Source organism: Macaca nemestrina, chromosome 9 (genome assembly GCF_043159975.1).
Source record: "Macaca nemestrina isolate mMacNem1 chromosome 9, mMacNem.hap1, whole genome shotgun sequence".
NCBI classification, from domain to species: Eukaryota; Metazoa; Chordata; class Mammalia; order Primates; family Cercopithecidae; genus Macaca; species Macaca nemestrina.
This window is the reverse complement of record NC_092133.1, coordinates 70,071,157-70,083,438: the sequence shown is the minus strand read 5'-3', so window position 1 is coordinate 70,083,438 and position 12,282 is coordinate 70,071,157. Positions and strand designations below refer to the sequence as shown.

The 12,282-nt window shown below is 47.1% G+C and overlaps 1 protein-coding gene across 1 annotated transcript; it reads left to right on the top strand.

Annotated features, from left to right (window-relative positions):
* Nucleotides 1-839: 839 nt before the first annotated feature.
* On the top strand, nt 840-11,213 carry LOC105466018 (myozenin 1). Its single transcript, XM_011714794.2, has 6 exons — nt 840-952; nt 2,404-2,494; nt 4,489-4,667; nt 7,680-7,929; nt 8,344-8,509; nt 10,706-11,213. The coding sequence occupies exons 2-6, from the start codon at nt 2,422-2,424 to the stop codon at nt 10,935-10,937; spliced, it is 900 nt and encodes a 299-aa protein (XP_011713096.1). The 5' UTR covers nt 840-952; nt 2,404-2,421; the 3' UTR covers nt 10,938-11,213.
* Nucleotides 11,214-12,282: the final 1,069 nt, after the last annotated feature.

The following is a 12,282-nucleotide window of genomic DNA, read 5'->3' as shown; positions in this document are numbered from 1 at the left end:
TGCGAGGCCGAGGCGGGTGGATCACCTGAGGTCAGGAGTTTGAGACCAGCCTGGTCAACGTAGTGAAACCCCATCTCTACTAAAAATACAAATATTAGCTGGGCATGGTGGCAGACACCTATAATCCCAGCTACTCAGTAGGCTGAGGCAGGAGAATCGCTTGAACCCGGGAGGTGGAGGTTGCAGTAAGCCGAGATCGCACCATTGCACTCCAGCCTGGGCAACAAGAGTGAAACTCCATCTCAAAAAAAAAAAAAGGCAGATCCAAGTTTTTGCCTTTTCTTAAAACTGCCAGAGCTCAAGAGGAAAGAATAGAGTGAGGCAGACAGAATAATTGTCAAGTATTCCCCACATAATTCCTTTGTAGGAGGTACTGGGTTTGCTATCCAGGAACTTTAAAAGAGCAGTTCCATTGTGAAGACTTCCCTTTTTGTCCCCAAACATAGAGCTTTAAGCCCTCCCTGCCCCAAATACACCCACAGGTCTCTCTACTCTGCCCTGGATTGGCTCTGTGTGGCCCTCAGGGCATGTTCCCCAGACTCTCTCTCTGACTGAATTCCTATCCAATACTTGCTGTCTACTTCCTGTCTCCCTCTCAGTCTTCAGTTTCTACCTAAGTGCTTGTTTGGATCTCAGGCTCTAGGTGCCATGTGAAGGGGAGTCCCTGGGCAGACTGATTCCTGGCTCAGACAGTTCAGTGGGGGAATCCCAAAGGCCTTTTCCCTCCTTCCTGAGCCTCTAGGCAAAGAGGGAGGGATCTTGGTTTCAGGGTCTCAGTACCCCCTGTGCCATTTGAGCTGCTTGCACTCATCATCTCTATTAATAACTAACTTCCCTCCCCCACTGCCAGTGCTGCCCCCACGCCTGCCCAGCTCGTGTTCTCCGGTCACAGCAGCTCAGTCCTCCAAAGCTGCTGGACCCCAGGGAGAGCTGACCACCGCCCGAGCAGCCGGTAAGTCTGCAGCTCTATCGTTAGAAAGGTTGGAGCCCACTCTCTTGACTTCTATTTCTGTGTCTACAATTGTGATTCTTGATCCTGGGGGAGTCTCCCCTCTCCTCATCTATGCTCAGCTCCCAGCTGTCCAGTTGGAAGGAGGGGGCCCAGGAGTTTGGGGGGAATGGAGATGTCGGGGGAGGCACTGGAAGAATGGGAAGGGAGACCCCACTAAGTCAGTAGAGTTGCAGATGTATTTTTGTGAGACAGGACTTAGAAGAGGACAGCATTTCACTGAGTGCCAACTTCTCTTAAGAAGGGACTGGAGTCTATCTTATCCCAGTTTGTCCCTTTCCATTGCCAGATCCTATTACTATGTTTCTGCCCCACCCCAATTCCCCACTGCTATGATATTGCTGAATTTACATGTGTCGGGATTTGGATGCTCCCTACCCTTCCCAATTCCACACCTGCCCCACTCTGGGGTCTGTGGCGGGAGTGATTGCAGGAGCAGGGCCATGACTTCCCAGGCCATGTTCCAGCTGGCCTGATGAAGGAGCAACAACCTCTCCTTCCTATGGAGAGTGTTTTTGGCTGAATCTCTTCAACCCTGGCAGAACATTTCTCTGTCCTCCTGGGGACTGGGGGAAGACTGAAGAGAGACCAGAGCCTGGAATCACAGTCCCAGTCTGATATCCCAATGCAAATAAAAACTTCAAATCATGCCAAGTTGATGAAACCTGGGTGCATTGCCCTGCCTGTATTATTGTTTGTTTTTTTTTAAAAAAAAAAAACACTCCCTACCCCTAGCTATGTTCCTAATTCTTGCACTGACTCTATAAAAAACAGCTCACAACAAGTTGGTAGACAATAGGGGCTGGTGTGCATCTATACTTCCTGTCCTGCATCCCAGGAAAAGAGAAGCCCTAAAGCGCTAGTTTTCACCTTTTGGGGAAATACATACTTCTTTGAAAATCTGGATCAGGCGAAGTGGCTCGCCCCTGTAATCTCAGCACTTTGGGAGGCAGGAGGACTGCTTGAGCCCAGGAGTTTGAGGCCAGCCTGGGCAACGTGGCAAAACCTCATTTCTACAAAAAAAAAAAAAAAAAAAAAAAAATTAGCCAGGCATGGTGATGCACACCTATAGTCCCAGCTACTCGGGAGGCTGAAGTTGGAAGATCACCTGAGCCCAGGGAGGTTGAGGCTGTAGTGAGGCATGATTGTGCCATTGTGCTCCAGCCTGGGCGACAGAGTACAATCCTGTCTCTAAAAAAGAAAAAAATATGTTTTTGTGCCATTGCACTCCAGCCTGGGCGACAGAGTGAGATCCTGTCTCTAAAAAAGAAAAAAATATATTTTTTTGTCCCCTCAAGCCCTTAAACCCAGGTTAAGAAGTAGTGCTCTCCTACAGACACTCACTCTTCCCAGTCCCTGTCCATCCTCCAAGTCCTCCTTCCCACCCTATCCAGGCTGAATCCACCTCCACAATGCCGCTCTCAGGAACCCCGGCCCCTAATAAGAAGAGGAAATCCAGCAAGTTGATCATGGAACTCACTGGAGGTAGGACACATTTGCATCTACCTAGTGTGGGACTTCTTAAGAGCATCCCTAACTCAAGAGTCCCAGAAATATATATCAGGGTGAACAGACAAGAGAAATTAACTGGTGGGAAGGCGGGTGATGGAGAGTGGGAGAGGGAAGGGTAAGAAGGGTAGGGAGAAAGAGAGAAAAGATTCAACACCTTCTACCCTTTTTACTTCATAATCTGAGACAATACCCTGCCATGTTACCCTGCACAGGTCCAGGACCACAGGACCCATGAGTCAGTGAGGTATATTTGAGGAAGAAAATATAATGGAGACTGGCACAGACTCAGGTCTCAATAAGTGGTTAATTTCCCTTACTTCTTTCCCCAGAGCTAGGGAGCTTATGTAAGTACTTAAAATGGAAAACTGCACAGGCATGTTTCCTGGGGATGAGCAGGGGTGCATGCATGTGAAGAGCTCTTCAATACTTAGAGACTCTTTGGAGCCAGAGCTCACTGAGGGAAAGAAAAGGGAAAGTAGTTAAGACAGAAGTCTGGGCCAGGTGCAGTGGCTCACGCCTGTAATCACAGAACTTTGAGAGGTCAAGGCTGGTGGATCGCTTGAACTCAGAGATTTGAGACTGGCCTGGGCACATGGTGAAACCTCGTCTCTACAAAAGTACAAAAATTAGCCAGGTATAGTGGCATGCACCTAGAGTCCCAGCTACTCCAGAGGCTGAGGTGGGACGATCGCTTGAACCTGGGAGATGGAGGCTGCCGTGAGCTGTGATTGCGACACTACACTCCAGCCTGGGTGTCAGAGTGAGACTCTGTCTCAATATAAATAATACAAATAGGGCTGGAGCTGTGTCTCACACCTGTAATTCCAGCACTTTGGGAGGCTGAGGTGAGAGGATCACTTGAGCTCAGGAGTTCAAGACCAGCCTGGACAACATAATGAGACCTCATCTCCATTAAAAAAAAAAAAGGCCGGACGTGGTGGCTCATGCCTGAAATCCCAGCACTTTGGGAGGCTGAGGTGGGCCGATCACCTAAAGTCAGAAGTTGAAGACCAGCCCAGCCAACATGGTGAAACCCTGTCTCTACAAAAATAGAAAAATTACCTGGGCATGGTGCCGAGTGCCTGTAATCCCGGCTACTTGGGAGACTGACGCAGGAGAATCACTTGAACCCAGGAAATGGAGGCTACAGTGAGCTGAGATCGCACCATTGCACTTCAGTCTGGGTGACAGAGCAAGTCTCTGACAAACAAACAAACAAACAAACAAACAAACTCTGTCTCAAAAGTAAAATAAAATAAATAAAAATGTAGGCTGGGCATCGTGACTCACGCCTGTAATCCCAGCATTTTGGGAGGCCGTGGCTGGTAGGTCAGTTGAGCTCAGGAGTTTGAGAGCAGCCTGGCCAACATGGTGAAACCCCGTCTCTACCAAAAAATATAAAAATTAGCCAGGGATGGTGGTGCGGGCCTGCAATCCCAGCGACCCAAGAGGTTGAGGCAGGAGAATTGCTTGAACCTGGGAGACGGAGGCTGCAGTGAGCTGAGATCACGCTATTGCACTCTAGCCTGGGTGACAGAGCAGGACTCTGTCTCAAAACAATAAAAAATAATAATAAAAAATAAAAAATATGTATATGTATGGCATCTGTATTTACACTCCACATAAGATTGGCCTCTGGGCTTTTCCTGATGCCATGCTTTCTCCAATGGCCTCCATCTATGATGTTCCTTTACTCCTTTTGCTCTGTACCCCATGCCCATGCCTCTTTTACCCCATTGGCCTCTCCACTCTAGTATTCCCATTATCTCCACAATGCACCCCAGTTCCCATGCATTCTCTCCAAGTCCCAGGAAATCAAAGTCCCTCACAAACTAGACAGCATTTGTTCCCCTAAATGATCTCTGCCAGGACACACATTCACACTTAGTTGTGGATGAGGTCTGCATTCTGAGCCCAGAAAACCCTACTTTCCTCTTTCCCTTGATTCTTCTTTGCCTCCCTGAAAGGTGGACAGGAGGGCTCAGGCTTGAACCTGGGCAAAAAGATCAGTGTCCCAAGAGATGTGATGTTGGAGGAACTGTCGCTGCTTACCAACCGGGGCTCCAAGATGTTCAAACTGCGGCAGATGAGGGTGGAGAAGTTTATTTATGAGAACCACCCTGATGTTTTCTCTGACAGCTCAATGGTAAGTCTGAAACTTTATCACCGTCTCAAAGCCTGGTGCCTGTTCTGACAGCTTGTTAGTAGGCCCTGAGCCTCCAAAATGCAGTCAACATCCCCTCCCTGGAAATTTATAAATTTGTTAAACCCCCAGATATATTGAGCCCTCAGCAGCTCCAGGGTGAGTTACAGCCCACCTCTGAAACCCAGTTTCCATCAAAGAGCCACTGAAGGATTGGAGAATACCACACCCTTAGGGAGAAAATTCCTTCCTAGTAAGGGTAAGTGTTAAAGATAGGTTGCCAGATAAAACACAGGATGCCCAGTGGGGCAGTCTTGTCTTGTATTTTGAAGTTGAGATACACAGTGAATAATTTTTTAGTAAAATATGCTCCATGCAATATTTGGGACATAAAGATAAGTTTTAAAAATATTTTAGAAAGAACATAAGGCAGCCGGGCATGGTGGCTCTCACACCTGTAATCCCAGCACTTTGGGAGGCCAAGGCAGGTGGATCACCTGAGGTCTTTTGAGACCAGCCTGGCCAACATGGTGAAACCCCATCTCTACTAAAAATACAAAAAATTAGCTGGGCATGGTCGTGGGTGCCTGTGATCCCAGCTACTCAGGAGGCTGAGGTAGGAGAATCACTTGAACCCAGGAGGTGGAGTTGCAGTGAGCCCAGATTGTGCCATTGCACTCCAGCCTGGGCAACAAGAGTGAAACTCTGTCTCAAAAAAAAAAAAAAAAAAAAAAAAAGAAAGAAAAAAAAAAGAAGATAAGGCAAATAATTAAATTGAAATTTTAAAATACAGAATACCCAATTAAATATGAGTTTCAAATGCACAATGAATTCTTTTTTAAATATGTCCCATGCAATATTTGGGACATTAAAATAAAAATACAGGATGTCCACTTAAATTTGAATTTCAGATGCAAATGAATAATTTTTTAGTATAAGTAAATCCCATGCAACATTTGGGGCATATCTATACTAAAAAAGTATTTGGGTCAAGTGTGATACCTCACACCTGTAATCCCAGCACTTTGGGATGCCAAGGCAGGAGGACTGCTTGAGTCCAGGAGTTGGAGACCAGCGTGGGCAACATGGCAAGACTCTGTCTCTACAAAAAATTAAAAAATTAAAAAGTTAGCTGGGTGTGGTGGCACACACCTGTAATCCAGCTACTCTGGAGGCTGAGGTGGGAGGATGGCTTGAGCCTGGGAGGTAGAGGCTGCATGAACATGAGCCATGTTCATGCCACTGCACTCCAGCCTGGGTGACAGAGACTCTGTCTCAAAAATATATATATATTTGTTGTGCATCTGAAATTCAAATTTAATTGGTATCCTGTATATTATTTGCTAAATCTGGCAACCCTAGAAAGAGTTAATTGAGTTTCTACAGCCATCTCCCATTTAAGCCATTCTTTCATTTAAAGGGTCAGTCTATTCCCTAAGGAGCCCCAGGTGAGACTGAAACTGTCCTTCAAGATATATTCTAGTCAGGCTCCTTCTCCAAAGAAAGAGGAGACTGGAGAGAGGCCAGGCACAGGATGGTATAGCTGAGGAAGAGGGGCCTTCTCCATTTCCTTTCTTCCTTCTCCACTTTCTCTAAGTGTCTGGGGGAGAGTGGAATTAGATGCCTGCATGGGGCCGGGGGCAGAAGTGTCTGTCATTGGTCCTCATATAGGAGCAGAGTAAAAGTGCTGAGCTGCTCATATCTAACTTTAGGAGGCCAAAAGCCCTCTTCTCTGCCTGGGTCCGGTTACACTGGGTGGAGCATTGGGGTGTACATGGTGGGATGGCCAGGAGAGCCTCCTGAAGAAGTTGGTGGGGTTATTTTTAGGCTTTGGGTTTGAATCTAATGTTGCCCTTTTGGCCACCCTTCCCCCCACCTGCTACAGTTTCAGTCAGGAAGTCCTGGTCCAACAGGCACCAAGAGGAGAGAGGGAGAGAAAGAAGGAGAGAGAAGAGAGTTCTGACTGTTGGACAAGCTGAGGAAGGGAGGAGGCAGAAATTTCTCTAGTCCTTGTAATTAAGACTGGGTTCTCCATGGCAACCCCATCCTCCCAAATTCTAGTTGGGGCTGCGCACAGCTCATGCCTGTTATCTCAGCACTTTGGGAGGCTGAGGCAGATGGATCACTTGAGCCCAGGAGTTTGAGACCAGCCTGGGCACATGGCAAACCCTGTCTCTAGGAAAAAAAATTACAAAATTTAGCTGGGTATGGTGGCATGCTGGTAGTCCCAGCTACTTGGGAGGCTGAGGTGGGAGGATTGCCTGGGCCAGGGAGGTGGAGGTTGCAGTGGGCCGAGATTGTGCCACTGCACTCCAACCTGGGGTGACAGAGCCAGATTCTGTCTCAAAAAGCAAAATATTTTTTTTCATTTTTTTTTTTTAAGTTGGGCAGGAATCTTGGTCTTTTTTGACTTGTTAAGGATGAGAAAGGGGAGCATGGAGAATGCCCTGCCCTTACCCTAGGTATAACTGGAGGAAACGAGCCAAGGGGGTCCTACCTCTTAAGAAGAGTTTAATTTAGGCCAGGTGAGGTGGCTCATGCCTGTAATCCCAGCACTTTGGGAGGCCGATGCAGGCGGATCCCCTGAGGTCGGAAGTTTGAGACCAGCCTGACCAACGTGGAGAAACCCTGTCTCTACTAAAAATACAAAATTAGCCAGGTGTGATGGTGCATGCCTGTAATCCCAGGTACTTGGGAGGCTGAGGCTGAGGCTGGGCACTGCTTGAACCCAGGAGGCGGAGGTTGCAGTGAGCCGAGATCATATCATTACACTCCAGCCTGGACAACAGGGGTGAAACTCTGTCTCAAAAAAACAACAAAAAAATCAAACCAACAAAAAGAAGAGTTTAATTCTGTCAGTCAGCCCATGTACTACCCATCAAATGGAGGGGGAAATCTCAGAAAATTCAGGGTCTTCTTGTTAGACACTGTTTCTGCCTTTGCTAAACATACTTCTGTTTTTGTATATTTTCCATACCCATTGCTAACCTCCCCCTCACTTTGTCTTCTTTTCAGGATCACTTCCAGAAGTTCCTTCCGACAGTGGGGGGACAGCTGGGCACAGCTGCTCAGGGATTCTCCTACAGCAAGAGCAACGGCAGAGGCGGCGGCCAGGCAGGGGGCAGTGGCTCTGCAGGACAGTATGGATCTGATCAGCAGCACCATCTGGGCTCTGGGTCTGGAGCTGGGGGTACAGGTGGTCCTGCGGGCCAGGCTGGCAGAGGAGGAGCTGCTGGCACAGCAGGGGTTGGTGAGACAGGATCAGGCAAGTACACCTACCCAAGAGTAATGTGTTTAGTCCCTAGAGCAGAGTTGTCCCAGGAATGATGTCTACACTGGGTGTGGGGAGCAGAGGAGCCCAGTTTAAATATCTTAATATTAAATATAATAATATCAGTTTATCATAAATATCTTGGTGAATTCCCTGGGTCCAGGAGTATATAGAGATGTGTCTATTCTACCCAGAAGCCTTGTTTTTCCATTACCTTCCTGGCTTTTTGGATTCAGTCACAGATCTGCCCACAGACTATCATTATGCCACAAACCTTATACAATTACCAGGATATTATATCTTTAGTCCCTGGCTCCTGAAATTTCCCTAGTGTAGGGACGTGGGATTAACTTTCATTGGCTACTAACTGCTATTATTTGACTGACTTTTCTCTCTCATGGCTACCAGGAGACCAGGCAGGCGGAGAAGGAAAACATATCACTGTGTTCAAGACCTATATTTCCCCATGGGAGCGAGCCATGGGGGTTGACCCCCAGCAAAAAGTGGAACTTGGCATTGACCTGCTGGCCTATGGGGCCAAAGCTGAACTTCCCAAATATAAGTCCTTCAACAGGTAGGGGTGGTGAGGAAGGAACCAGATGCATTCTAATGTGAGGCACTGTGTCTTTAGTTAGGATGGAGACTAATTCAAATGTTTCAGAAGGCAGTTAAGGAAAGATGGCAGGGATATGGGGGCGCTAATCAAAGGCCCTGCTCTTTTCACTCTATCTCAGCTTCATCATAGCAGTGTGATGAAGGAAAAATTTGCTGGGAGGTAGATTTGAATTCTAGTTCAGTGGTCATCTATTAGCTGTGTAGGCATGGGGAAATCACTCTACCTCTGAGCCTGGGTTGCTTTGAATGTTAAATGGGAATAATATTTTACATGTCTGAAGGCCTGTTGAGGCTGTCTTCCAGTCAAGGTTAGGCTGCCATTATTCTCCCTGTAATATGATTCTATTTCCTTATACCCTGCTTTATTTATTTACTTATTGAGATTCAGTTTTGCTCTTGTCGCCCAGGCTGGAGTGCAGTGGCATGATCTTGGCTCACTGCAACCTCTGCCTCCTGGGTTCAAGTGATTTTCCTGCCTCAGTCTCCCTAGTAGCTGGGATTACAGGCGCATGCCACCACGCCCAGCTAATTTTTGTATTTTTAGTAGAGATGGGGTTTCACCATGTTGGCCAGGCTGGTCTCGAACTCCTGACCTCAGGTGATCTGCCTGCCTCGGGCTCCCAAAGTGCTGGGATTGCAGGCATGAGCCATCATGCCTGGTCACCCTGCTTTAGATGGCCCTAAGTATCTGTTCTTTTGGATTAGGCTTCTCTAGCCCATGGAGAGGAGGTCTGTGTGAAAGGATAGGGAAGAGCTAGAAAGGTGCTCTTGGCCGGGCGCGGTGGCTCAAGCCTGTAATCCCAGCACTTTGGGAGGCCGAGACGGGTGGATCACGAGCTCAGGAGATCGAGACCATCCTAGATAACACGGTGAAACCCCGTCTCTACTAAAAAATGCAAAAAAAATTAGCCGGGCGAGGTGGCGGGCGCCTGTAGTCCCAGCTACTCGGGAGGCTGAGGCAGGAGAATGGCGGGAACCCGGGAGGCGGAGCTTGCAGTGAGCTGAGATCAGCCACTGCACTCCAGCCTGGGTGACAGAGCGAGACTCCGTCTCAAAAAAAAAAAAAAAAAAAAAAAAAAAAAAAAAAAAAAAAGAAAGGTGCTCTTGTATTTGGTCCTAAGGAACCTGGATTTTCCAGGCAACATTAATTGCTCTCAGCCAGGTCATCCACTATCCACTAGGGTTGGAGGGAGGGGGTCTCTACATTGTAATTTTTTTTTTTTTTTTTTTTTTTTGAGACAGAGTCTTGCTCTGTTACCCAGGCTGGAGTGCAGTGGTGCAATCTTGGCTCACTGCAACCTCCACCTCCTGGGTTCAAGCAATTCTTATACCTCAGCCACCTGAGTAGCTGGGATGACAGGTGTGCACCACCATGCCCAGCTAATTTTTTCTTTTTTTTTTTTTGTATTTTTAGTAGAGATGGTGTTTCACCATGCTGGCTAGGCTGGTCTCAAACTCCTGGTCTCAAGTGATCCACCCACATTGGCCTCCCAAAATGCTGGGATTACAGGTGTGAGCCACCGCACCTGGCCTTTCTACATTGTCATGTAAGGTGACCTCAGACCCTTGGGTCTATAGTATTTGGGGTCACTTTCTCTGAAATGCTGGTCTGGGTCACAGCTATCCAAGAGTCTCTATTTAGTACACACTAGAGTCCTTTTCTCATTATTAGCTTTGGGGAAACAAGCTAACCAGGAAGGCAAAATGGGATGCTAGGGAAGAAGAAAGAGTACAGATGCAATCCCAAACTAGAATTCCCAGACTTCCCTATTCTCAAAGAGGGTAGCATCTCATGATAAGGCTCTGTTTCTTTTATTCTGATTCTTTTTTTTTTTTTTTTTTTTTTTGACACGGAGTCTCGCTCTGTCGCCCAGGCTGGAGTGCAGTGGCGCGATCTCAGCTCACTGCAAGCTCCGCCTCCTGGGTTTACGCCATTCTCCTGCCTCAGCCTCCTGAGTAGCTGGGACTACAGGCGCCCGCCACCGCGCCCGGCTAATTTTTTGTATTTTTAGTAGAGACGGGGTTTCACCGTGGTCTCGATCTCCTGACCTTGTGATCCGCCCGCCTCGGCCTCCCAAAGTGCTGGGATTACAGGCGTGAGCCACCGCGCCCGGCCTATTCTGATTCTTAATTAAATAATGTGTTCCCTTCTCAGGACGGCAATGCCCTATGGTGGATATGAGAAGGCCTCCAAACGCATGACCTTCCAGATGCCCAAGTTTGACCTGGGGCCCTTGCTGAGTGAACCCCTGGTCCTCTACAACCAGAACCTCTCCAACAGGCCTTCTTTCAATCGAACCCCTATTCCCTGGCTGAGCTCTGGGGAGCCTGTAGACTACAACGTGGATATTGGCATCCCCTTGGATGGAGAAACAGAGGAGCTGTGAGGTGTTTCCTCCTCTGATTTGCATTGTTTCCCGTTTCTGGCTCCAATTTGGAGAGGGAATGCTGAGCAGATAGCCCCCATTGTTAATCCAATATCCTTATGGGAATGGAGGGAAAAAGGAGAGATCTACCTTTCCATCCTTTACTCCAAGTCCCCACTCCACACATCCTTCCTCACCAACTCAGAGCTCCCCTTCTACTTGCTCCATATGGAACCTGCTCATTTATGGAATTTGCTCTGCCACCAGTAACAGTCAATAAACTTCAAGGAAAATGAACTCATTCTTCCTCTGATATTTGAGGGCAAATGAAAGCTGAGGCTAACGAGGCACAGAGACTAATTTAAGCCAAATACTAAACATTCATTATGCAAACTTTAAGACAGACCTGAGCTCCAGTTGCTTACACACCTACACCCATACCCACAAAACCACATTCATATTTGTGTACAAAGACGTTTATTCAATAGTACATGAGACAAAAAATCATGCACAAACACATGTGCTGGCCCGAATGTTGGCAAAGCTAAAAAGCTGCTGTGCACTGTAGTTGGGAAATAGGTGTTGGTGACCCTGGTGTTCACCCTCTTTATGTAGTTGATTAGAAGCTGGTATAATCAGGGTTATCTTGATTGTCACAGACTAGAGCATGCCATAAAGTTTCCAGATGACACCCAAGTGGGCTTAGGAATATACGTGTCAAAGGTTACACATTCCCAAAAGGATGAAATAGAATAGGGGGCCATGTGGAATCCAGAAGGAAATGCGAGAAACCAGCTACAGTTATAGTATGCCAGGCTCTGTGTTGAACACAGCAAGAAAATATCTAAGGGTTACAAGGGCACTACAGTGGTACCCAGAAAGCAGTATGATTGGGAATAAATCTTACGAGCCCAATAGGAATGCGCAATAATATTCTTTTTGCTGATTTCAAGGATGGGGACTCTTTAAGAGTCCCAGGCTTATTGCCATGTTCCACAAAGTAAGAATAATGCAGACCAGGAAGAATGAAAACATAGTAATCAGATCTGAGAAAATAACTTCTAAGGAGAGCTGGCTGAATTCAGTCAACTCCATGAGCTGCTAATGGTTAGATTAAGTTGCCAGAATCTGCATTAGATGGATCACATTTTAGTGCACCTTGGGTCAAATGGCATTTACCCTGGTCATCTTCACTTATAATCTAATGAGTAAATTCCAGGGAATTCATACCTCCTCTAAAGTATTTTTATTTTATTTTATTTTTTTTTGAGATAGGGTCTCACTCTGTCGCCAAGACTGGAGTGCAGTGGCACAATCTTAGCTCACTGCGGTCTCCACCTCTCAGGTGCAAGTGATTCTCTCACTT

What these genes read in the sequence shown, in the direction of transcription:
- LOC105466018 (XM_011714794.2), top strand. Translation starts at nt 2,422, where the DNA reads ATGCCGCTCTCAGGAACCCCGGCCCCTAATAAGAAGAGGAAATCCAGC. An exon ending in GATCATGGAACTCACTGGAG is followed by an intron (nt 2,495 to 4,488) that starts GTAGGACACATT and finishes CCTCCCTGAAAG; the next exon opens with GTGGACAGGAGGGCTCAGGC. An exon ending in TTTTCTCTGACAGCTCAATG is followed by an intron (nt 4,668 to 7,679) that starts GTAAGTCTGAAA and finishes TCTTCTTTTCAG; the next exon opens with GATCACTTCCAGAAGTTCCT.